The 25,670-nt window shown below is 46.9% G+C and overlaps 3 protein-coding genes across 9 annotated transcripts; 1 reads left to right on the forward strand and 2 right to left on the reverse strand.

Annotated features, from left to right (window-relative positions):
* Positions 1 to 2,407: 2,407 nt before the first annotated feature.
* On the reverse strand, positions 2,408 to 14,904 carry saal1.L (serum amyloid A like 1 L homeolog). Of its 4 annotated transcripts, none has more exons than XM_041589337.1 (14): positions 14,567 to 14,904; positions 8,270 to 8,439; positions 7,836 to 7,946; positions 6,443 to 6,526; positions 5,980 to 6,059; positions 5,842 to 5,901; positions 5,620 to 5,735; positions 5,356 to 5,536; positions 5,047 to 5,129; positions 4,775 to 4,960; positions 3,706 to 3,789; positions 3,152 to 3,330; positions 2,967 to 3,059; positions 2,408 to 2,841 (listed from the first exon to the last, which is right to left on the reverse strand). In XM_041589337.1, the coding sequence occupies exons 1-14, from the start codon at positions 14,568 to 14,570 to the stop codon at positions 2,755 to 2,757; spliced, it is 1,518 nt and encodes a 505-aa protein (XP_041445271.1). In that variant the 5' UTR covers positions 14,571 to 14,904; the 3' UTR covers positions 2,408 to 2,754.
* On the forward strand, positions 9,449 to 13,613 carry LOC108713700. Of its 2 annotated transcripts, XM_041589637.1 has the most exons (4): positions 9,449 to 9,848; positions 9,982 to 10,082; positions 11,537 to 12,497; positions 13,377 to 13,613. In XM_041589637.1, the coding sequence occupies exons 1-4, from the start codon at positions 9,817 to 9,819 to the stop codon at positions 13,447 to 13,449; spliced, it is 1,167 nt and encodes a 388-aa protein (XP_041445571.1). In that variant the 5' UTR covers positions 9,449 to 9,816; the 3' UTR covers positions 13,450 to 13,613. The 2 variants fall into 2 exon arrangements, with proteins under 2 accessions (XP_041445571.1, XP_018112697.1); XM_018257208.2 differs by having other exon boundaries at positions 9,449 to 10,082.
* A 1,102-nt stretch (positions 14,905 to 16,006) lies between the features above and the next one.
* On the reverse strand, positions 16,007 to 24,119 carry gtf2h1.L (general transcription factor IIH subunit 1 L homeolog). 3 transcript variants are annotated; one of them, XM_041589158.1, is made up of 15 exons: positions 23,905 to 24,117; positions 23,433 to 23,606; positions 22,937 to 23,129; positions 21,306 to 21,468; positions 21,097 to 21,190; positions 20,854 to 21,003; positions 20,411 to 20,490; positions 19,755 to 19,882; positions 19,476 to 19,563; positions 19,290 to 19,378; positions 18,681 to 18,798; positions 18,483 to 18,573; positions 18,191 to 18,306; positions 17,519 to 17,611; positions 16,007 to 17,064 (listed from the first exon to the last, which is right to left on the reverse strand). In XM_041589158.1, exons 1-15 carry the CDS (start codon positions 23,909 to 23,911, stop codon positions 16,978 to 16,980), a joined length of 1,671 nt encoding a protein of 556 aa, XP_041445092.1. In that variant the 5' UTR covers positions 23,912 to 24,117; the 3' UTR covers positions 16,007 to 16,977.
* Positions 24,120 to 25,670: the final 1,551 nt, after the last annotated feature.

Below are 25,670 nucleotides of genomic sequence, written 5' to 3' on the forward strand. Positions count from 1 at the left end.
GTATGAGTGTGTGTATATATATATATATATATATATATATATATGAGTGTATATATATATATATATGTATTGTATGAGTGTGTGTATATATATATATATATATATCTGTATCCGTGCAGCATGGGAAAAGGTTGCTAAGGCACTGGGCCAGCCTGTGTATGATACACAACAGACAGGGGGTGCAGTGCTTACACCATACAGTACAGGTATGGGATCCGTTATCCGGAAACCCACTACCCAGAAAGCTCTGAATTATGGAAAGGCTGTCTCCCATTTTATCCAAATAATCCAAATTTTTAAAAATGATTTCACCCTATTCTGTGTAATAATAAAACAGTCGCTGGTACATGATCCCAACTAAGATATAATTAATCCTTATTGGAGGCAAAACCAGCCTATTGGCTTTATTTCATGTTTATATGATTTTATAATAGACTTAAGGTATGAAGATCTAAATTACAGAAAGATCCATTATCCGGAAAATGCTAGGTCCCAAGCATTCTGGATAACAGGTCCCATACCTGTAATAATAAAACAGTAACTTGTACTTGATCCCAACTAAGATATAATTAATCCTTATTGGAAGCAAAACCAGCCTATTGGCTTTATTTCATGTTTATATGATTTTCTAGTAGACTTAAGGTATGAAGATCCAAATTATAGAAAGATCTGTTATCCAGACACCCCCAGGTCCCGAGCATTCTGGATAATAGGACCAATACCTGTAAATATGGGGGTTCGGGAGAGAATATATACAGGTATTGGATCCGTTATCCGGAAACCCGCTACCCAGAAATCTCTGAATTACGGAAAGGCTGTCTCCCATAGACTCCATCATAATCAAATAATCCAGATTTTTAAAACTGATTTCCTTTTTCTGTGTAATAATAAAACAGTCGCTTGTACTTGATCCCAACTAAGATATAATTAATCCTTATTGGAGGCAAAACCAGTCTATTGGCTTTATTTCATGTTTACATGATTTTCTAGTAGACTTAAGGTATGAAGATCTGAATACAGGTATGGGATCTGTTATCCAGAAAACCCATTATCCAGAAAGCTCAGAATTATGGAAAGGCTGTCTTCCATAGACTCCATTTTATCCAAATAAACCACATTTTTAAAACAATTTCCTTTTTCTGTGTAATAATAAAACAGTCGCTTGTACTTGATCCCAACTAAGATATAATTAATCCTTATTGGAGGCAAAACCAGCCTATTGGCTTTATTTCATGTTTATATGATTCTCTATAGATTTAAGGTGGTGATAAACACTAACATTCTGGAGAGATTGGTCGCCAGCGACAAATTGCCTCTTCTTCAGGCGACTAATCTCCCCATTGCCTCACGAGGAAACTTCTGGTGACTTTGGAAAACGTAGCGTTCCGAGTGCCATCCCACCGGTGATTTACATTTTTATTAGTCGCCCGAAGAAGAATCGATTTGTCACTGGGTGAGAATCATAAGGGGGTCACCACCATTCAGAATGAATATGAAGATCCAAATTAGGGAAAGATCCGTTGTGTGGAAAACTCCAGGTCCCATACATGTGTGTGATTGGTGTAAGAGGCAGCAGCTGTACGAGACTAAAGCAAGTGGGGGGGGGGGCTAGGTTCCATATCGAGATAAAGACGAGGATTAGAGAGGGGGCCACAATCCCACTCAGATGAAGGGGCCAATGAGCAGATGGTGGTTGGTAAATGGCAGAGGCTCCTCCCCCAGTGATGATTGAATTAGGGATGAGTTAGAAGGTGCTAATGTGCTTTCAGCAGTGGGGGGGGGGGTAATCTCATGAGATCTGGTTGGTTGGCACGTGCCCGAGTTGTTGAGCCTGGGGGGGGGGGGTTGGCCTGATGCCTCACTCACTTTCTAACTTATTATTAGATCAGAGCAAGAGCCGCTTAGCAGCACAGACGTCATTACGCCCCCCACTTATTTGCCTAATTCTGCCCCAGTGATGCCAGTGCCAGGGGGGTACAGAGCAGCTCATGTTATTATTAGAGGCTCCGGCTGTGTCACCCACTCCTTTATACCCTCATACCCACTCCTTTCAACCTATACCTGTATATCCTTCTACCCACACCTTTACCTCCGCACCTTTCTATCCACACATTTCTACCTTTCCCTTTCTACCTGCGCCTTTCTACCCACACCCACTGCTGGAATCAGTTTAATCCCCACAGGTTGTGGTATCAAGTCCCAAAACATTTAGAATCCTGGGAGTCTGTTCCTGTACCCCGTCCAAGGTACGAATTATATATAAGAAATAGGTGGAGCCAAATTGTCAGCTCTCGGCCCACTGCTGCACAAAACCAATGAGTTGTGGGTGGGGAAGGTTAATATTCCGCTAACAAACCTCTCCGTGGGATCTGCCTTGCGCCTCTGCAATATGAATGTCCCACGAGGATTAAGGAATTAAAAAGCAAAAATGCATAAATTTATTCTCTTATAAGTAACAAGTGAATAAAAACATATTAACCATAAATGTGCCAGTCACCACCTCTCCATGTCCCATAATCCTCCTCACCCAGCCAATGAAAAGGCACAGCCTGACTGTAATTGTGACCCTATTGTAGCAAGGGCTGATGGGAGTTAGGGAACAGATTAACCTATAGAAGCCCAACCAGAGCACTTTGCATTTAACCCTTTGTGCCAGACTGGGGCAAGAAATCAAATCCCATTACTGGATAAAGAACTGGCCCAGGAGGTGGCAAACAGCAGGGAAATCTGTCTGTGAAGAACTGTCTCTTATGTCTATTCTGCCAGGACAGACGTCTCTCTCTGTAGAGTGTCAGCGAGGGTCCGGTCAGCTTCACCCAGGGCAACCAGGAAACTGCTCACCTGCATGAGAATTAATGGGCACGGCTTCAGTTTCCTGCATATTTTGATGATGATGATGATGATGAAGATTATTATGTTTGAGCCCATGTTATATGGGAACAATCGTCTGGCACACGGATACTCACGGACTGACTGTAGAGGGGCAGCAGGTTCCGGAGGGCACACAGGCAGCGCTGCTCAGTAATGTGCCCCAGGCTGATCCCTTGTAATATATCGTCCTGCAGAGAAAACACACAGAGCTTTGCTAATGTCACACCCCGGCACAATCCCAAATGATCCAAGGAGGAAGAAGAGGACGCCATGTTTGTACCTTGCTGAGCTCCGATAGGATGTTGGAGAGGAATTCGCAGCTCACGTCCTTCACGACTTGTAAATAGAAATCGTCCTGGCGAGCATCTGGGCTCTCGTGCGCTTTATCTTCTGAACATTTCTTCTGACACTCCTCCAGGTTCTCCAGAACTCGGGACAGGCTGCTAATTAGGGGCAAAGCTGCCAGAGATACAAAGGCAATTTAAGCACCAGAAATGACCCCCCTCCCCTCCAGATGTGAACAGGACCCTGTACTAGGTCATCCCTACACCCCAACATCCAGTACCCCAGAATGGTAACTTCCCACTGCACTGTACATTCGTGATACTGCGTCTGAGCTTACAGCTCCCCCTAGTGGCTCTCACATAAAGTAGCAGCAGTGGAAATGCCCAGACTCCATTGTACCAGCAATGTACAGGGATTGGGGCAGGTTCTCCAGTTATTGAGGCTAATGTTGCCCATAATGGGCTGTGTCTCAGAAAGCAGCTCATTGGCTCAGCCATTCCCATCCCGCTCAGTCACAGGTTTAAATGTATTTATAAGATACTGCAGTACCGCCTCCCTCCTGTGACAGCCAACAGTGTTTCCTATAGGACTTCAACACAACAGCGCCACCAGCTGATCTGGGCTCAAGGGAACCTAGAGAATAACATTAAAGGGATTCTGTCATGATTTTTATTATCTACTTTTTATTTCTAAATTATACTAGTCACACTGCAAATAATTCACTCTCCAATATAAAATCAATGTAGAGGAACGGAGCATCGCAGAGCCAGAATAATATGTTAGAAAAAGTCAAAATTTATTAGAAATCCATTAAAAATGACAGCAGCGTCTCTCCTGTGGCGCTGCCCGCTGAACACGTTTCGTGACTCACTGCCACTTCATCATAAGCTTCTGTCATTTTTAATGGATTTCTAATAAATTTTGACTTTTTTTAACATATTATTCTGGCTCTGCGGTGCTCTGTTCCTCTACATTGATTTTGCCCTGGATTGCCATTTGGGATATCGGTCTGGACGTCTGGCTTGACTGTGTACCGGTAAGTGCTCCCACTATCACTTTGTTGCTGGACTCTACAATATTAAATGTCATTCCTAAAGCAGCAAGTGTATTTAGTTGTAATATTGGTGTGTAGCTGCATCTCAGGTCATGTGATTTCAGACAGAGCCTGCACTTTAGGATGGAACTGCTTTCTGGCAGGCTGCTGTTTTTCCTTCTCAATGTAACTGAATGTGTCTCAGTGGGACCTGGATTTTACTATTGAGTGTTGTTCTTAGATCTACCAGGCAGCTGTTATCTTGTGTTAGGGAGCTGCTATCTGGTTACCTTCCCATTGTTCTGTTATTAGACTGCTCGGGGGGGGAAGGGAGGGGGTAATATCAGTCCAACTTGCAGTACAGCAGTAAAGAGTGATTTAAATTTATCATAGCACAAGTCACATGACTGGGGCAGCTGGGAAACTGACAATATGTGTAGCCCCATGTCCGATTTCAAAATTAAATCAGTTTGCTCTTTTGAGAAATGGATTTCAGGGCAGAATTCTGCTGGAGGAGCAGCACTATTAACTGATGGGTTTTGAAAGAAACATGTTTTCCCATGACAGTTTCCCTTTAATACTCACTTCTTTCCCTTCTCTGTCGCTGCTTTTCCTGCGAGACAAACATGGTCGACAGGACGGCCAGCACAGAGGATAAAAGGCTCTTCTGCTCCTGTACAACAAGTGGGGGGTCATTAGGCTGACACAGGTCGTTGCAGGTCAGGTCCGACAGAAACTCCCACATCTCCTCTCCACCATCAGGCGATTGGACTTGCAAAGAAACATGAAGCATTGGACTTGAGCAGAGGGTGGGCAGAACATGGGAGGGATTATTATTAACACACGTCGGTACCTACCTATGGCCTGGGTGCCTATTTGGGTGGTTGTGAGCAGGTGCAGGATGTGCAGGTAAGTGTCCAGCCCTTTGGGGCTCTCAGATCTGTAGAAAGAAACAAATACTATAGAAACGATAGGAAATGAGATGCCTCCTGGGGGTACCTGAGCTGGCCACTGAGCTCTTCTCTCTCTCTGTATACCGCAGTTCAGCCGAATCACCCACCGGAGTCGCTACAGATTCGGCCAGCGCTGAACTGCGGTATACAGAGAGTGTTGCAGGTTCCGGCTTGGAGTTGCCAGACTAACCCCGTGGCAAAAGGGCAACTAACCTGAGCAGCTTAGTGGCCTCCAATAAGCAGGGAACCATTTCCAATGGTGCCGCTGTGTCCTCCGCATTGTCTGTAACTGAATTGGATTCCCTGAAATCTCTCTGTATCCATGACAACATCAAGTCTTCATCCATGTCAAACAGTCTGTCCAGCAGCTGGCCGACCTTCAGCAACAGATCCACTGGGAAAGAAGCAGGGGCATGTGGGCCAATCAAATCACTGGCACACAGTGTGCCCACTCAAACTAAACAACATGGCACCTACCATTGGTGGAACTGTACATGATAAAGCACAGGTTGTCCCTGACAGACGGATGCTTCCGGAACCTCTCAGCCCACGTGCCCGCCACCTCCGCCTGGGATAAGCACGTCAGGAGCAGCCTAAAGGGAGAGAGGGGGCAATTATTTGTGCGTGTGCCCCCCATATCTTGTCTCATACACGTCACCCCTCCAGCTGGGTGGGCCAATAGTCTCCATAGTTGAGTACCTGCTGGTCTCCAGTAACGTGGGGGGATCTGGATCTGACAGCAGGAGAAGTGCCACCTCACTGCAATAAACAGAGAAACTGGTCAGGATCACCAGGCTCCCCTAATACCCCTGGGAGGGCAGAAAGTCAGACACTTACCCCAGACTCTCATTGTTGCTGATGGTGAGGCAGGGCTCCTGGAAGCAGCTCATGTTCCCCAGGATCCCCACACAAATCTCCTATAGGGAGGAGAATGGTAGAGCCGCTCAGCAACACAAAGTGGATTTTATGGATGAGGATTGAAATGTCTTTACAAATTAACTGCCCCAATGGAGGGTACAGTTTATCCTTCTGCTCCATCATTTGCCTCCTACAGTCAGTCACCCCAGAAACTTCTCACACACAGACATTTCTATTCCACACCAGCTCCACTGCTCTCCACTATCTGCCATGGACACCACTGTCTGGTTGCTAGGTGACACTTCTATAGGAACCAGAGAGCAACTCCATCAATAATAGTAAAGTCGCTTCCCCTTTATTAAAGGTGGGCAATGTAGTGGAATAGGGATACGGGAAGTATTTCCAGTATTTTATTTCATAGCAAGTTTAGTTTGTCACTTACAGTAAGACGGCAGCATTTAGACTTAACGATGATTCCCAATAAAATCTCTGGTGCTTTAAACTCCTGCAGGAACAGCGCCACGTCCTGAAACCCAACATGAAAATTCTTCCATTAACCATTTGTTTCCTTTACTTCCTGCACAAGTGATCACTTACACCCAAATGTATTCCTTGTGTACAATATAGTTCTGTACCTGCATATTATACACTTACTGTCTGTGTGTATATGATATGGGGGTGTCTATATATTATACACTTACTGTCTGTGTGTATATGATATGGGGGTGTCTATATATTATACAGTTACTGTCTGTGTGTATATGATATGGGGGTGTCTATATATTATACACTTACTGTCTGTGTGTATATGATATGGGGGTGTCTATATATTATACAGTTACTGTCTGTGTGTATATGATATGGGGGTGTCTATATATTATACACTTACTGTCTGTGTGTATATGATATGGGGGTGTCTATATATTATACACTTACTGTCTGTGTGTATATGATATGGGGGTGTCTATATATTATACACTTACTGTCTGTGTGTATATGATATGGGGGTGTCTATATATTATACACTTACTGTCTGTGTGTATATGATATGGGGGTGTCTATATATTATACAGTTACTGTCTGTGTGTATATGATATGGGGGTGTCTATATATTATACACTTACTGTCTGTGTGTATATGATATGGGGGTGTCTATATATTATACAGTTACTGTCTGTGTGTATATGATATGGGGGTGTCTATATATTATACAGTTACTGTCTGTGTGTATATGATATGGGGGTGTCTATATATTATACAGTTACTGTCTGTGTGTATATGATATGGGGGTGTCTATATATTATACAGTTACTGTCTGTGTGTATATGATATGGGGGTGTCTATATATTATACACTTACTGTCTGTGTGTATATGATATGGGGGTGTCTATATATTATACACTTACTGTCTGTGTGTATATGATATGGGGGTGTCTATATATTATACACTTACTGTCTGTGTGTATATGATATGGGGGTGTCTATATATTATACACTTACTGTCTGTGTGTATATGATATAGGGGTGTCTATATATTATACAGTTACTGTCTGTGTGTATAGGATATGGGGGTTACACTGTGACAGGGGTTGGTGCTGGGGGGGGGGTGTTTATTGTAGTTCTATGGAAGGACCCCAGAGAGGAAAGGGTTAAGGTATAAGGGCATTAGGAGCAGAATTAGAGTGCATTTGAATGACCTTTGCAGACGACACACATGAAAGGAATGATTGTTACAGGTTGGCATCTGAGCTGGCAATTAAGTGATTATATAGATGTGGATAATCCCACATGGGGTGGGGGCGCAGGTGAGTAAATAGAGGAATAGGCCACATTACCTGGTTCATAGACATGTCCCACACTTTACAGATCTCACTCTCCAGTTCCTCATCCAGATCCACTGCTGTCTCAGTCTCTTGTTCCGCAGATGATTCACCTCCCGAAACCTCCTAAATGAGACAGGGGGGCAGATAATGAGTGGCAGGGGCAAGGCCTTTGCTGTATAATGTGTGCTTTATCAGTAAATATCACTTACACTCTCAATAATGTGCACGGCTCCTGCACTCCCTTACCATACGGGCCAGTAGAAAACAGCAATGGCTTCCATACCCCAATTACTGCTCTTCTTCTACCAAAATATTGAGCCTTCCTCACATTCTCTACTGCCAGATCTGCCCCAGTCACCCCCACCCGGTAACACTGACACACACACACACATATATATATATTTATTAACCCCCTCAATTACTGGTATTAACAGAGATCTATGTACCTCAATCAGCCGGGTCAGGGTGCTGAAGAACCAGTGTTTGCTGTATACAGTGTCACCTATAGAATCATCCTCGGGTGCCTCCTCATCATCGCTGGAGGGGGGAGAAGGGTTCCGGTCCATGGTGCCAGATTCTCCTGGGAGACGGGGACTAGAATCCTTATTGTGGTTCTCTAGGAGGAGGCAGACATTTGGTTAAGGAACACACAGTTCAGAGAAGGAACAAAGAAGATCTCGTACCGTAAAGCTCTTGCTAACAAGCCCCTTGTATCTGGGTCTCGTACCGTAAAGCCCTTGGTAACAAGCCCCCTGTATCTGGGTCTCTTATCGTAAAGTCCTTGGTACCAAGCCCCCTGTATCTGGGTCTCTTATAGTAAATGTAAAGTCCTTGGTACCAAGCCCCCTGTATCTGGGTCTCTTATAGTAAATGTAAAGTCCTTGGTACCAAGCCCCCTGTATCTGGGTCTCTTATAGTAAATGTAAAGCCCCTGGTACCAAGCCCCCTGTATCTGGGTCTCTTATAGTAAATGTAAAGTCCTTGGTACCATGCCCCCTGTATCTGGGTCTCTTATAGTAAATGTAAAGTCCTTGGTACCAAGCCCCCTGTATCTGGGTCTCTTATAGTAAATGTAAAGTCCTTGGTACCAAGCCCCCTGTATCTGGGTCTCTTATAGTAAATGTAAAGCCCCTGGTACCAAGCCCCCTGTATCTGGGTCTCTTATAGTAAATGTAAAGTCCTTGGTACCATGCCCCCTGTATCTGGGTCTCTTATAGTAAATGTAAAGCCCTTGGTAACAAGCCCCCTGTATCTGGGTCTCTTATAGTAAATGTAAAGCCCCTGGTACCAAGCCCCCTGTATCTGGGTCTCTTATAGTAAATGTAAAGTCCTTGGTACCATGCCCCCTGTATCTGGGTCTCTTATAGTAAATGTAAAGCCCCTGGTAGCAAGCCCCCTGTATCTGGGTCTCTTATAGTAAATGTAAAGCCCCTGGTAGCAAGCCCCCTGTATCTGGGTCTCGTACCGTAAATGTAAAGCCCTTGGTAACAAGCCCTCTGTATCTGGGTCTCGTACTGAGCATCTGCCTTGGGCCACAGCACCAGAGGGGTCCCATGAGGAGCATAGTAGAAGCCCAGCATGATGTTACAATTACTATTTGTCACAAACCCCCAACTTGGTCCTGACAACACTGAATTTGCGTCACAAAGCGGAGAAGCCATACAATTGATGCCTTGAACTGGACCCAATGATGACTCCCCATTGTGCCTCTGTGCAGTTGGTCACACACCCATCCAGACAAGCCTCATATAAAGTGTATAAGGATAATTCCGTGGGAGAGCAGCACTGTTATTGTTTGTACAGGGATAGGATTATCCTGCTGGGTAATACCCCAAAGCTGCCATTGTGCCTGACCTTTAGCTGTGGCAAAACACAACAGAAATGAACGGATACCAGTCCCGACCCACCTCCCCAATAAACAAAGAACCCTTGGGCTTTCCAAAACAAACCCATTATGGAGCAGTAGAGCCATCACATAAAAGCCAAGCGGCACATGTTCCTGGTGCTCCAGATAAGTCCACACCGGTGAGTATCTGTACATTCAGCTTCGGGGACAAGCGGCACTGGCTTAGCAGATCTCAGGGCCCAGCAATGGGTTCCGTCCAAAACACGACTTACTCTTAATGCTTGTCTTGCATCTCTCACCCTTCCCAAACAGTTGCCTGAACATGAGGATTTATATCTGCCTCCTGCTCTCATCTGCCCTCTGCACCACCGCACGACCCCACTTTAACAAGGCCAACAACAATGAAGCCCAAGGTGAGTCCAATCACTGCCACTAAACAGCTCCGGTACCAGCGGTATAGAGAGACTCCTCTGTTATACACAATCATTAGAACTCTGGATCCATTATTGTATCTTTGTAACTTGCCAAATGGTGATCACCAAAGGGGGGCTTCCAACTGACAAGTCCCAAACCCTAAGCTTTAGTCTAACCATACGGGAACAACAGACTTAAATTAATGTTTATTTGGCACTGATTTTTCTGCATATGTATTTTAAGGGATAATGTACCCCCTACTGTAAATGATAAGGATATTAGAAGTCACTGAGGGGTCCTGTGACCATATAAAGGCACAAGGCTGCAGGCTGAGTTATACAGGGAACTCTGAGTATCACTCATGTATTATAAGGGATAATGTACCCCCTACTGTAAATGATAAGGATATTAGAAGTCACTGAGGGGTTGTTCTGTGACCATATAAAGGCACAAGGCTGCAGGCTGAGTTATACAGGGAACTCTGAGTATCACATGTATTATAAGGGATAATGTACCCCCTACTGTAAATGATAAGGATATTAGAAGTCATTGAGGGGTTGTTCTGTGACCATATAAAGGCACAAGGCTGCAGGCTGAGTTATACAGGGAACTCTGAGTATCACTCATGTATTATAAGGGATAATGTACCCCCTACTGTAAATGATAAGGATATTAGAAGTCACTGAAGAGGGGTTGTTCTGTGACCATATAAATGCACAAGGCTGCAGGCTGAGTTATACAGGGAACTCTAAGTATCACTCATGTATTATAAGGGATTATGTACCCCCTACTGTAAATGATAAGGATATTAGAAGTTACTGAGGGGTTGTTCTGTGACCATATAAAGGCACAAGGCTGCAGGCTGAGTTATACAGGGAACTCTGAGTATCACTCATGTATTATAAGGGATAATGTACCCCCTACTGTAAATGATAAGGATATTAGAAGTCACTGAGGGGTGGTCCTGTGACCATATAAAGGCACAAGGCTGCAGGCTGAGTTATACAGGGAACTCTGAGTATCACTCATGTATTATAAGGGATAATGTACCCCCTACTGTAAATGATAAGGATATTAGAAGTCACTGAGGGGTTGTTCTGTGACCATATAAAGACACAAGGCTGCAGGCTGAGTTATACAGGGAACTCTGAGTATCACTCATGTATTATAAGGGATAATGTACCCCCTACTGTAAATGATAAGGATATTAGAAGTCACTGAGAGGTTGTTCTGTGACCATATAAAGGCACAAGGCTGCAGGCTGAGTTATAAAGGGTCTGAGTTTAATTCTGATCAGCAGGTGATGCCTTGTGAGAAAGGTTGGAGAGGTTCTGCAGTAGAAGTCTCATTTCTATTGTATATACTGTACTCCCAGGCCCACTGTGATGGAAAACGTATCTTATTTTAGGAGAAAACTCTTAGTGAACCTTCCATCCCGTATATGTTCTTGCAGGAACACAACAAAAGATGCCAAGCGCTGGTCCATATCCTGGTGAAAAGTTTACACATGGACAAAGGTCTCTACACAGAGGCCCACCAAAACCTATATCTGAACCCAAGAACCTGACTAATCCATCTGCAGAAAGTCTTGACAGTAATAAAGGCCAAAATCTCACAGGGAATTCTGAAGAGAAGATTCCTGGAAGAACCAGAGAGACCCATGGAGATCACACTTCACATAAAGAGTGTGTCCATGCCCTCATCCAAACAAAAGATATGATGACAAAGCTTAATCGCATTAAAGACGCCTTTCTGGCCAACGGCTTTGGCTCTGAAGGACAAGATTCTTCACACGGAGAAGCCTCTCATAACCGTCCAAGACATTCCCCACCACCAGAAGAGCAAACAAATAAGAGATTCCCCAATGCGTTGGGTTCATTTAAAGATGTTCTGTCTCAAGAACGCAAAAAGCATCCGGGAAACGATAAAGTCTCAGGATATTCTGGAAATAACTTTGCACCTGTAGGACCCAAAGGCCCTGAAAGCAAGAGCTCCTCCCTGTTCTCAGGCATAAAGGAGAAATTAGCATCTTTTGGACAAAAGGACTACCAGAACTTTGCAAGGGACGCATTTGGAAAACTGCAAAATAAACTCTCGGAATTCAAGAAAACCGTAGACTCATTGAGTCAACATCTCTCTCCGGCATCTAAACGAAATGGAGAAGGTTCCACACAAAGCGAGATGCAAGAGGAGGACTCCGGGTCTGAGGAAGACACCCGTTCTACAGAGCGCCCTCAAACCAAACAATCCAAAAGCTACGCAAGCAACCGCTCCTCCCCAGGAGGATTTCTATCCAAAATCCGCGAAAAAATAAGCGCAGTTAAAGAAAAAGTGAAATCCGAAGAAAAGAGACGACACAGAAAAGAACGCTCCCTCTTGGGAAACATTGCTGATAACTTTAAACAAGCATCAAGGTAACATTAAGTGAGGCAATGAATCAAGTGCAGATACATTACAGAGGTGTCCAGTCCCGGCCACATAATCATTAGAGTCACATCATTATAGGCCAGAATTTGGTCAAATCCTAGAGTCACATCATTATAGGCCAGAATTTGGTCAAATCCTAGTACTTTTTACAAGATTTGGATCCAGCCCTATCCCTAGAGTTTAACCCAATCTAATCTGACCCAGAAGCCATATAAAACAAGGTGACCACTGTTATAATATTGTTTCTGGGGGGGATTTTATTCCAAGTTCAAATTTCGTCTTAAGCAAATATGATGAATTTGGCCCAATAATGACACTTTAATACTTAGGGAGGAACTCCATGATGCGATTGATGCTGAAACGCATGCGACGTGTCGGATGTTGTGAAGAGACGGGAAGTCAAGGAGAATTGCATGCAACTACATGTATCCGACTGTCGCATGAAAACACGTCTTCACAACATCTGACGCGTCGTATGTGTTTTGTCGCATGTGAAGGCACCGAACGCATCATGGAGTTCCTCCCTAACGGCCAGTAGAGAGGCTGTAATACCGATTTAACGAGAATATGAGTTCATTGGCCCAGTAACAGTTACATTATCACAACTGCTAGCCACAAGCACAAGGGTGCTCTACACCTGCCATTGAACTGACCAAAGGGCCACACAGATAGTCCCGCCAGCCAGAGAGGGCACCACATCTTGCCTATCTGCCAATCACTTTGCCAGGCTTTTGGCTTTGCCCAAATCCTCAAATGGTTTCTGAAGTCTTTCCACAGGGGAAGCAGACGAGTTCTGAGCAGAGAGAAGATACATACACATATAGTGATCAGGAGTAGGTTTAATCAAGTGTTTTGCTATTTTGCAGTAAACTCAAAGACTCCGTGGGTGGACTGTTTAACAAGCTGAGCTCGGGTTTTAAGAATAAAAAGAAGGTGTAACGGGCGACAGTGACCTGAGGCAGCCGCCAACGCTCACCAAATAAAGGTGCCCCTCATAATCACAAGCTCTTCTGCCCACTCCGCTATAGCCTGGAATTCACTTGTTTAGATCCCTTCAGCTTTGCCCAATGTACCCGCTTAATAAAAACCTTTTATTTCCCTCTCATTTGTCTTCTTCTTCTTCCAAAGCGCTGGCCACTCACAAGCCTGTAAGTCCCACAATGATACAAACAGACATGAGACAATAAAGTGTTATAGGCCTGTGCATAAAGGTGCCAACCCGAATACTGACCCGAATACTGACCCAGCCATTGAGCCCACACACTCCTGTCACTGTACCCTGTGTGTGTGTCACTCCTACAGGAACTAAATACTGCTTCTCTACATATACCTCATGTGCAATCAATGCCACATGGGACAGACCTCTGGGGGCCACACGGGACAGACCTCTGGGGGGCCACACGGGACACACCTCTGGGGGCCACACGGGACAGACCTCTGGGGGCCACACGGGACACACCTCTGGGGGCCACACGGGACAGACCTCTGGGGGGCCACACGGGACAGACCTCTGGGGGGCCACACGGGACAGGCCTCTGGGGGCCACACGGGACAGACCTCTGGGGGGCCACACGGGACAGGCCTCTGGGGGCCACACGGGACACACCTCTGGGGGCCACACGGGACAGACCTCTGGGGGGCCACACCTCTGGGGGGCCACACGGGACAGACCTCTGGGGGCCACACGGGACAGACCTCTGGGGGGCCACACGGGACAGGCCTCTGGGGGGCCACACGGGACAGGCCTCTGGGGGGCCACACGGGACAGGCCTCTGGGGGGCCACACGGGACAGGCCTCTGGGGGGCCACACGGGACAGACCTCTGGGGCCACATTGTTACAGATTTGGTGGGATTGAGGCGGGAAGACCGGCCGGTACAAGCGGCCAGTGCCCTCCTGTGCTTCCACTCGTGGAGGAGAACGGCGGGAAGGGCCGCAGCTACACCAGTAATGGCGAGCCAATTGCCTCAATAACTGCTCTCCCTCACATTCTCTACCTCACTAACCGACCCCGCTCCCTCCCGCGCTTCTCTTAAACAAGAACACCAGCCACTTACCCATAATGCCCTCCGCCGGCTCCTCCCACACGGCACACGCGTCCGCTCACTTTCGACTCAGCCCCTCACGACGCACGTTGCTAAGCCACGCCCTAGAGCTGGAAACGCCAACTTTGTTAAAGTGCGCGCTCCCCTTAGTCCCTCCCCTTCCGGAATAAGGTCGTCGTCTATCGAGAGGAGAGGTCGCTTCAGTAATGTTCTGTGGTGCCTCTTTCCCTCAGTTTCTGCCCCGTGTGGTACCGGACCAGCCCCCCGCCCTGCCCTGTTCAGCGGCAGCAGCAGCAGCTTTGTACCCACAGCTCACACCTACAGGCGGCCATATTGGGACTGAAGTGGGACAGGGTCTAGCTCCGCCTCCAACCTTTGTCACTGGCCCCGCCCCCAACCCAGGTGACTGGCCCCACCTTCTTGTTGTCACTGCTGAATGGCAGAGGCCTGAGTGAATCAGACTGAGCTCCCAGACAGGCTAGTCCCACTGCTGCTTTGTACTTACAACTGTGTGTCCATCGTGTGTCCATCAGTGAGGCCTCTGTGCCCAGGTCATACTAACACCCTCCTCATGTACAAACCCCTGCAATTGATTCCCTGACTCTCCCCTGAACCCCACAAGTAAGTCATTAATCTCTATGGGAGCCCCCCAACATCTGGCACTGGCTTTGACCCACTGTCCCTGCGAAAACTGATTTGAGCGGATAAAGTGCCACCGCCGGGCATCTAGTGAGGCTCAGGGTGGAATAGAGATACGGTTGCCGCCTTTTCTGGAAAAAAATACTGGACTTCCTATACTTTTTGTGGGTTTTCCTTATAAATAACATTGGCATCAAGGAACATTTTTACGGGCCGGGTGGCACCCCTATATAGAGACGGAGGGGCTCCCAGGGCTCGGTCACAGGTAAATACCAGATCCCACTTGGCTGACGGGGGACCAGAGAGGGTGAAACGTGAAAGCATAACGTGGGGGTGCCTCATCCAGCGGCTGTATTGCTTTGTATACAAATCTGCATGTATACCATACACACCCCACTGTACAGCACTGCAGGATATTGGGGTGCTTCTTCACCTTTCAAACTTTTTTTCAGTTCAGCTGGTTTCAGACACTTGCCCAGAAATGAAGACTTTTCCATTATTTTCTATCTGTGACGGATTTTCTAATATTGACATTTTCCCTCTTCTTATGTGTTTGTGGAATAGCTGTGGAAGGGAGAGAGGGGTCAGCGACCCTTTAACTGATCCATGGGTTTGTCCCTGCTGAGCAGTTTCCTTTAAGGCAGTTGTTAGAATTAATACAATAGTTGCACTTATATTCCCCATAGATCCTACTGAGAGATTGACCAACTAATGGATCAGCCAATCGGAACAGAATCTGCACCGGGATCACTCAGCTGCTCCACTCACATTACACTCGGGACCATTTTGGGGTCAGTAATAAAAGATGGAAAGAAAAGTGAAAAAAAGTCTTTATTTCTGTGGAACAATCTGAAAACAAGTGAAGTGAAACAAGCGTTTGGGAGGTAACCAGCCCTTTAAATACAGGATAATAACGAGGCGGATACAGAAGCCAAACCCAATTAAAGCAATTACAGTTTATTTAAAAAAACAAAATGGTCAGTTCCAGGTTGGCTCATCGCTCCTGTAATGACACTAAGGACAGATGGCACAGAAACATCTCCACCCACCCCATTCTCCTTACTCTTCCATATCTGCATAGATAATGGGGGTTCAGATGAGTCAATAGGATCATGTTATTCCAACATAGGAGACATGGCACAGACCCACCGTGGGCAAGGGCTCCGTCACATCACCGGATAGAGCAGCGGGTTTAGCAATCAGCAGAGAGGTCCGTTCAGAGAGACCCATCAGCATTTAGTCTGCCCCACAAAATCTCCACAGATGGAACCGGACTCTGTCTTGTTGTAACGTCAGTGTCCCAGCAGCACAATGCTTTGGGGCATAACAGAAAGGGTTAAAGTGAACAGCTGAGAGACCACTGAAGCTCTACTGAAAAAGAAACGGAACATACAGAACCTGTAACCGATACAACCGGTCTGTGACCCCCAAAGGAAATGTACAGCCATAGCCCTCAGTCTAAAAAAAGGACAGCCGGGGCCCCTAAAAGAAATGTACAGCCGTATCCCCCAGTGGCACAAGTCATGATTTAACAGAAAAAAGAAGAATAAAGAAGTGGGGGTCGTGGAGAGACATCCGTAAGCAGCTGGAACGGAAATGGGCTCCTGAGTGAATGGACTTTGCCCTTAATTCTCACTCCTTGGCTTTGGTTGTGGTGCCAGTCATTGTAAGGCTGCAGTGCAAGGGCTTGTGCCAGGATTCCAGACGCTTGCCACATGAAACCAGTTGCTGGCCACACACTGGGAACGTATTGGCCCTACTCAGGCCGCCTGCGAGGGAAGAGCTCACGTCTTTTTGATCAGCCGGCGGGACTGCCACGTGTGGAACTTGCTGTAGGCCGTCTGGAGCATCTCCTCCATGTGACTTGTCAGCTTCAAGGACAAGACAGGACCCAGTTAGTTCACTGTTTGGCCCCTTTCCCTTTGGATGAACACAGTGCTGGGGGGAATGAGCTAAGCCACTCTGCACTTGCTCTTTATTTTTCATGGATTCTGAAGACCTTCCCTAGTTAAGGTGGTGCCTAAACTACAATCCTATGGATGTTGGTGGGAAGCTGGAAGTTCTGCAACAGCTGGAGGGCTCCAAGGACTATATGCCCCTCCCCTAAACCAAATGCGCCCCCAGCTGCAGCAGAATTTCGTTTATATCCAATAAAACATTATACATTACATTAGGGTACATTATGGACCCTCCCCTCTAATATACCAACACAAGTTCTCACCTTCCCTATAGGCACCAAGATAAAGCTTAATTCAGTGGATCATAGAGCTACAAGCAGGGCAATTAACCCCAGCTCCTGCCCCAGAACCCCCCAGCTGCCCTTACATTGGTCCCCAGGTACTGCTTCCGGAGCTTCTCCTGGAAAGGCCGCAGCTTCGTCACCTGGAACCGCTCCAAGTTGCTCTTCATTTTAATCACCTGCAATGACAGAAATCCAGTCATTTGGATCAGAACCAGCTGAGAAATGAATGGAAAACCCGTCTTTCTGCAGGGCCTGAAATGGCACTTATTATTCTGTCTATGGGGAAAAGCAAGAGCAGTAGGGGGAGAACCTGGATTGAAATGCTGTAATTTGGATTTATTGTCCCAGCACAGATAAACATCAGCCCTAGAACAGTAATGATCCAGTGATCCCCACATTTTGGATATTGTTGGGCATCTTTTGTGTGTCTGTGGCACTGCACATGCTCAGTGGCTTCTGGGTCGCTGAGAAGCTTAAGGGTCAGGGGGAAATCATTAAATAGTGAGGTCATGTGTAATAGAAGCTGATGCTAAAGGGCTGACTATGCAGACTGCACAGATGTCTATGCTGCCATGTAATGTGACTGAATTCATTACTAATGTGCCGGTTACATTATATACACAGGCACTGTATATTGTGCGTCGGTCCCTAAGCTCAGGTAAGGGACAGCAGCGCAGAGTATGGGCTGGGAATCAACAGAAAAGAAGGGGTGGGGGTCCCCAGACCTGCAACAGAGCAGAGGGTGTCATTGTTACCTTTTCCTCTAGGAAGAGGGTGTTGACCGGGAAACAGGACCAGAAATGGCGCAGCAGCTCCCCAACTGCCACGTACAGGTGCTTCAGCTCTACCTGAATGTCGTTTGGCACCAACTCTGAAACACACAGAAACACCCCCTTACACTCACATGCCACTCCCACAGCCAGCGGCTCATTGGCTCTACACCCCGCCATCGGGGCAACTACTCAACAGAGGGGCATGTATACTCGACAGTCATTGTAACAAGGGCACGTTAACCACTAAGGACACAATCGAAGAATAAAAACTTACGGTTTATGGCTTGCTGAGTGACACCCTGCATCAGCGACCCCCCCGGGGTCAGAGCAGCAGTCGTACTACTGGCAGCACCACTCGACAGAACCTACACAGCAACAAATATTCAGTCACAAGCAACAGGGGGGTTCTGGCTAACAAGATAGCCTGCTGCTCCCCTATCTCCCACGCACACTAGGGGGAGCTCACACTCACCTGAGTAAGCCTTGGGGTATAGTTTTCCATTTGTAGTTTAATACTATGGAAAGAGCTGAGAATATCCTGGCTGGAGGCATATTGCTGGGACTGTATCGGCGTCGGACCATGATAATACCTTCCATTAAAGAGAAATAAAGTAGAATAAGCCCCAGACACAATGACCGTCCCATAGAAGCACAGTCCTAACCCATTCACCAGGGGGAAAGTCTCCTTTACAGTTAATTCCATTCCAGGCCAATCCTTACACATAAATATATGGTTTCATCTGAAGAAAGGGACAATTGCAGCTCCTCCAGGTCTGCAATAATAATGGTTATAAAATCTGGCGTCCGTCACTCACCTACCTGCCACACATTCTACAGCATTGACTGTCAGGCACCTAACTGCCAGCACAGGAATTCTTCTATGACATAGAGGACGTAAGCAGAGAGCTATGCTCAAAGTGTAAGAGTAAGTAAGGGGTTAAGTAGCTTCCCCAAACCAGTCCCTCTTTACATTGTCCATAAACACACCCTGTTCCTTTGCCAAAACCATTTGGTCCAGCAGCTCTGAACAGCTTAATTTCCCCTTTAACCCCCAGTGTGTGAGGGAAAATGAAGAACTCACCTGTCAGATTTCTTCAGATTCAGCACAATGGGTTTCATTCCATTAGTCTGGTCCAAATCCTCATATTCTATGGCCTCCTGTAACTTCACCTGTGGGGGAGTCCAAGAGTCACTGGCACTGCCCACACTGGGGGTAACACACACACACACACACACATGGGGGGACCCCTGAGGGCCACACTGGTACCTTTTTGACAGGAGGCAGAAAGAAATCGGAGTCTCTGGAATTGCCGTCTGTGCTGCTGGTCTCACTGCACTGGTCACTCTGCGCCTCCCTATGGGAACACGGGGGCGGGATTAGCCTTGTCCTGGGGTCCCACACTACTAGCCCCACTATGCACCCCCATCTAATGAAACTCCACCCCACCAGTAGTGGGCGGCAGAGAGCCGATTCCACAAATCATTTGTGACTTAGTTACCCCCCCCTATAAGTAACAGGGGAATCCTTGCCCCACAGCAGACTCACTCCTTCCTGAGGCCGGCGGCGAGCACCATGGCGCTGTGATGGTTAAATCGCTTGATGATGGCGGCGTTGCTGTTCTCTTTGATGGATTTGCTGCTGGACGTGGAAGGTGCTGATGAGATTCCGTAGCCCTGCACAGCAAAGTGAATTAGCACCACCACAAGGGGGCTCCACTCACATCATTCCTAGTTATTTTATTTATGGGACAGTCCCTGTATAACTGGGTACCGCTTGTTCTCTATGTACCCAACTCCCCCCAGCACTGCACACCCAACAAGCTCCCCGTTATTTTTATTGAAAGCCCAGGCTCGTGCTTTTGTAACAGCCAAAGTGCACAGTGCAAAGTGCGGGTGTCCCCAGTGAGTCCTACCACAAGGGCATGGGCTCCAAAATCAGGCCCAAATGCACTCGAGTGCTCACCAAAGCCCATGTAAAAAAGACAAAACATAAAAAACACATAAAATTACAAGAATAAAAAAGTGCTTTAAGGTGCCAAAAGGCCAGAGAGGAGGAATAAAAGGCATAAAGTGCATGAGCTTGACCCATAGTGAGTCGCACACAATCCCTCGGGCTCTCATAATGCTTCAGCCCCCGGCCAGAGGATCAAGTGTTTCTCCAAAGATACTACACTTGATATGTGATCTGTGCACAGTCCATACCTCATCCAAGCACTTGTCCTCCAGCGCCATCAGATCCAACATCGGGTTCTTCACCCCCTGAGACACCATGGACTTTAGCCCTAAGGAGAGAAGATCCAGTGGGTTTTACTCGTTGGCGCCATCACCCACTTACTGACGCTACATTGGCAATTACATGGGGCACATTTACTAACTGACGCAACTCTTTGCCCCCCATTATTAGTGTTACACAAACATCTGGGGGTTGTGAGGACCAAAAACAAAACCCCCCCAAGCTATTTACTATGGCTGCCAGAGGCATGCTGGGAGTTCTAGTAGCACCACTCTATACACCCCTCTGATTTCCCTTTAGTGTTTGTGACCCGTGAGGAAAGCGCCAGCCCAATCACTTGCCCCCGGGCCCAGTATATCTGGGACTTTGATGCCAGTCTGCCCGTATACATCATAGTGTGGCCAGTACTTACCTTTCTCATCCATCTTGGCGCACTCAGCAAACAGATCTTTGGCTCCGGAGTTCAGCCGGTCCCGGTGGAAATAATGAGACTGGAAAAACTGCTTCCAGAAATCCTTCTCAGTCATGTTGTGCGGCACGTTCTCTGCGTATTTCAGCTTCACTGTCGGGGGACAAATAAACAGAGTAAATGTAGGGTTAATGTGCCCAATCCAGGTTCTGGGCATAAACCCACAATGGACAGAATGAGCAGTACCTGCGGGATACGTGCGGAATATGGACTCAATGATGTCAGACGTCAGGTTGTATCTGAGGCCGTTACAGCCGTCGGTTTGTGGCCGAACATCTGCCTGGAAGGAACCGACTGATCATTATAAATTGCAGCAGTCGCTCTCGCTGGATAAACGCCTCCCACATTTATATAAATGAATTACAGTCAAGCTGCCCTTCCCCCCCCCCACGTACCAGAAACGCCGCCGATATTCCGACATCTTGTTTACTCGCCGACACACCGCTCTCCACTGAGCTCAGGCTTAACCGATTGGCCCAAAACTCCTCGGCGCTGATCACCTGACTCACAACTAGATCTTTATACAGCTGGAATAAGACTGGATCTTCCTTCAGCATTCTGGGAAATTAGAGGGGAAAGTGAGTAACTGCAGGTGTCTGTGCACTATAGCCACTTATATATACACCCCTCTCCTACACTCACGTCACCCCCAGATCAACAACAGAAACAACTCATACAAGTTCCAAGGGACAGACAAAACTGCAGAACAATAAAATAATAAATACTATCCAACCCCCCCCGGTAAAAATACACCCTGCTATAGTTCCAGGGGTACCCAAGGCATAAATAAACACTCACCCCAAATCTCCCCCTAACTGGCCTTCAGACTGGACCCCCTTAACTCATAACAAGGTTACAGATATATAGAAACATTGGGGTGTCACCCTGCTATAGTTCCAGGGGTACCCAGGGCACAAATAAGCACTCACCCCAAATCTCCCCCTAACTGACCTTCAGACTGGGCCCCCTTAGCTCATAACAAGGTTACAGATATATAGAAACATTGGGGTGTCACCCTGCTATAGTTCCAGGGGTACCCAGGGCACAAATAAACACTCACGCCCAAATCTCCCCCTAACTGACCTTCAGACTGGGCCCCTTAGCTCATAACAAGGTTACAGATATATAGAAACATTGGGGTGTCACCCTGCTATAGTTCCAGGGGTACCCAGGCACAAATAAACACTCACCCCAAATCTCCCCCTAACTGGCCTTCAGACTGGACCCCCTTAACTCATAACAAGGTTACAGATATATAGAAACATTGGGGTGTCACCCTGCTATAGTTCAGGGGTACCCAGGGTACAAATAAGCACTCACCCCAAATCTCCCCCTAACTGACCTTCAGACTGGGCCCCTTAGCTCATAACAAGGTTACAGATATATAGAAACATTGGGGTGTCACCCTGCTATAGTTCAGGGGTACCCAGGGTACAAATAACACTCACCCCAAATCTCCCCCTAACTGACCTTCAGACTGGGCCCCCTTAGCTCATAACAAGGTTACAGATATATAGAAACATTGGGGTAACAGTCACCCTGCTATAGTTCCAGGGGTACCCAGGGTACAAATAAACACTCACCCCAAATCTCCCCCTAACTGACCTTCAGACTGGGCCCCCTAAGCTCATAACAAGGTTACAGATATATAGAAACATTGGGGTGTCACCCTGCTATAGTTCCAGGGGTACCCAGGGTACAAATAAGCGCTCACCCCAAATCTCCCCCTAACTGACCTTCAGACTGGGCCCCCTTAGCTCATAACAAGGTTACAGATATATAGAAACATTGGGGGTGTCACCCTGCTATAGTTACAGGGGTACCCAGGGTACAAATAATCACTCACCCCAAATCTCCCCCTAACTGACCTTCAGACTGGGCCCCCTTAGCTCATAACAAGGTTACAGATATATAGAAACATTGGGGTGTCACCCTGCTATAGTTCCAGGGGTACCCAGGGTACAAATAAGCACTCACCCCAAATCTCCCCCTAACTGGCCTTCAGAGGGGACACTATGGGCGTTACCTGTTCTTCTCCTCCAGTTCCTTATTGGCTTTCCTCTTGAATTTGGGGAGCAGCTGCTGCAGAAGCTCTTTGACGGCATCTCGCTCTTTGATGGCAGTGACATCGTTAGAGAAGTGGAAGTTGCTATTCTCCCCAGAGTGGAGCACAAGCTGGAGCTGCACCTTCGCTTTCCCATCGGGGCTGATTTTCTGACCTGAATAAAATAAGAAGACGACTCTGAAGAAGATGAGCAGCCAGTGTAATCCTACAGGGAATTAAAGGGTTATTGTTAAAGGGGAAGTAAGCGGCTGCCTGTGAATGTAAATGTGACCAATAGGAAGGAAGTTCTGGGCACTCGTGCCCCCCAATAGCACAGCAGACAATGAGTAGAGGAATTGTATAGGGGGGAGAGTGTGTTGGGATGTTTATATTTATTCCAAGTGTCTGGTTGTCAGGACACGGATACCCTAGCAACCAGATTCCCTCAGATGAGCTGTGAGTGGCGGCAATGACTTACATTTGATATCGGCGTACGTGTGGCTAATGATGAAGCGGTCCTTGCCCTCGGGGGCCCAGGCGATCCTCTCGGCCATGAGATAAAGGGCCCCATCCTGCTTCTTCTGCCGCACCTTCTTCACGATCAGTAAAACTTCTTCTGAGGAGGTGGCCATGTCTCTATGAGTGGCAGGTCCTGTAACACAGCAGTGAGGGGGTTAAAGTGGGAGTCACGTGATTAATACAGCTCATGTCCAGCAGGAGGGAATTATCTCTAATCAGCCAATAGGAAGCCAATTACTGACCCACTGGTCACCTGGGCTCTGAGTGACTCCTGACTAGAGATAAACCCTCCCTCACACTCATAGCCACGCCCCACTTACTGCCAAACTCCGCCCCATACACAAGCCCAGAGTCTTTATGTCACTAACGTTTATCCCCAGTCCTACACTAACTCCTCCCAGACTCACAGCCCAATTCTCCCCAATCCCCACCTCTCATCTTCAACCATTCCGCCCCACACTCCCGCTTCCCGCGGGTCACTCCCCCTCCTCATCACACAGCGCGGCCTCCCGGATCTCCGCTTATATGTCCGGCTACTCGGCTCCTGCCGGTCAGGTTTTCCGGACGTCACAAGTTTCCTCTCGCGAGACCGGAACGTCACATCACGTATATCAGCGCTGTGACGCAACACGCAGCCGTCTGTGGGAGGGACAGGCAATGGCGGAAGTAGCTGATCCGTGGGTCAACCTAACCTTATAGTTCCGGAATCTGTACAACTTCTGCCCTTCCCTCTGCATCTGTCCCTCAACTGAGACCACTCCCCCTTCTTCCTGCTGAATTGTAGTTTTATAGGATCTCTCTGTACAGACTATGAGCAAACTTAGGGACTGTTCCTGCTGAATTGTGCTTAGTACAGGGAATACCTATGTACCATAGTTTTATGGGATCTCTCTGTACAGACTATGAGCAAACTTAGGGACTGTTCCTGCTGAATTGTGCTTAGTACAGGGAATACCTATGTACCATAGTTTTATGGGATCTCTCTGTACAGACTATGAGCAAACTTAGGGACTGTTCCTGCTGAATTGTGCTTAGTACAGGGGAATACCTATGCTGCCATAGTTTTATGGGATCTCTCTGTACAGACTATGAGCAAACTTAGGGGCTGTTCCTGCTGAATTGTGCTTAGTACAGGGGATACCTATGCTGCCATAGTTTTATGGGATCTCTCTGTACAGACTATGAGCAAACTTAGGGACTGTTCCTGCTGAATTGTGCTTAGTACAGGGGATACCTATGTGCCATAGTTTTATGGGATCTCTCTGTACAGACTATGAGCAAACTTAGGGGCTGTTCCTGCTGAATTGTGCTAAGTACAGGGAATACCTATGCTGCCATAGTTTTATGGGATCTCTCTGTACAGACTATGAGCAAACTTAGGGGCTGTTCCTGCTGAATTGTGCTAAGTACAGGGAATACCTATGTACCATAGTTTTATGGGATCTCTCTGTACAGACTATGAGCAAACTTAGGGACTGTTCCTGCTGAATTGTGCTTAGTACAGGGGATACCTATGTGCCATAGTTTTATGGGATCTCTCTGTACAGACTATGAGCAAACTTAGGGGCTGTTCCTGCTGAATTGTGCTTAGTACAGGGAATACCTATGTGCCATAGTTTTATGGGATCTCTCTGTACAGACTATGAGCAAACTTAGGGGCTGTTCCTGCTGAATTGTGCTAAGTACAGGGAATACCTATGCTGCCATAGTTTTATGGGATCTCTGTACAGACTATGAGCAAACTTAGGGGCTGTTCCTGCTGAATTGTGCTAAGTACAGGGAATACCTATGTACCATAGTTTTATGGGATCTCTCTGTACAGACTATGAGCAAACTTAGGGACTGTTCCTGCTGAATTGTGCTTAGTACAGGGGATACCTATCCTATGGGATCTCTCTGTACAGACTATGGCCAATGAGGAAGAGGGCAGGGCAGATAGTGGAGGAGAGAATATTTGGCTTGTTCTTATGATTCGTGGCCAGCAGGTGGCGCTACAATTCTCTATTTCAGGCAGGAGTAAAAGACACAGCAAGTTGCAATACTCAGATGTAAGTCCAGGGGGCAGTGATGAGTAAGACAGTGGGAGACAAATTGAACAGAGAGAAGACTAAAGTTGGCCATAGACACAAAGATCTGATCGTATGAATCGAGGGTTTGTACAATATTTGTAACGTGTGTGGAGAGTCCTGATATTTTT

The sequence above is a fragment of the Xenopus laevis genome, chromosome 4L, assembly GCF_017654675.1.
Source record: "Xenopus laevis strain J_2021 chromosome 4L, Xenopus_laevis_v10.1, whole genome shotgun sequence".
Taxonomy (NCBI): domain Eukaryota; kingdom Metazoa; phylum Chordata; class Amphibia; order Anura; family Pipidae; genus Xenopus; species Xenopus laevis.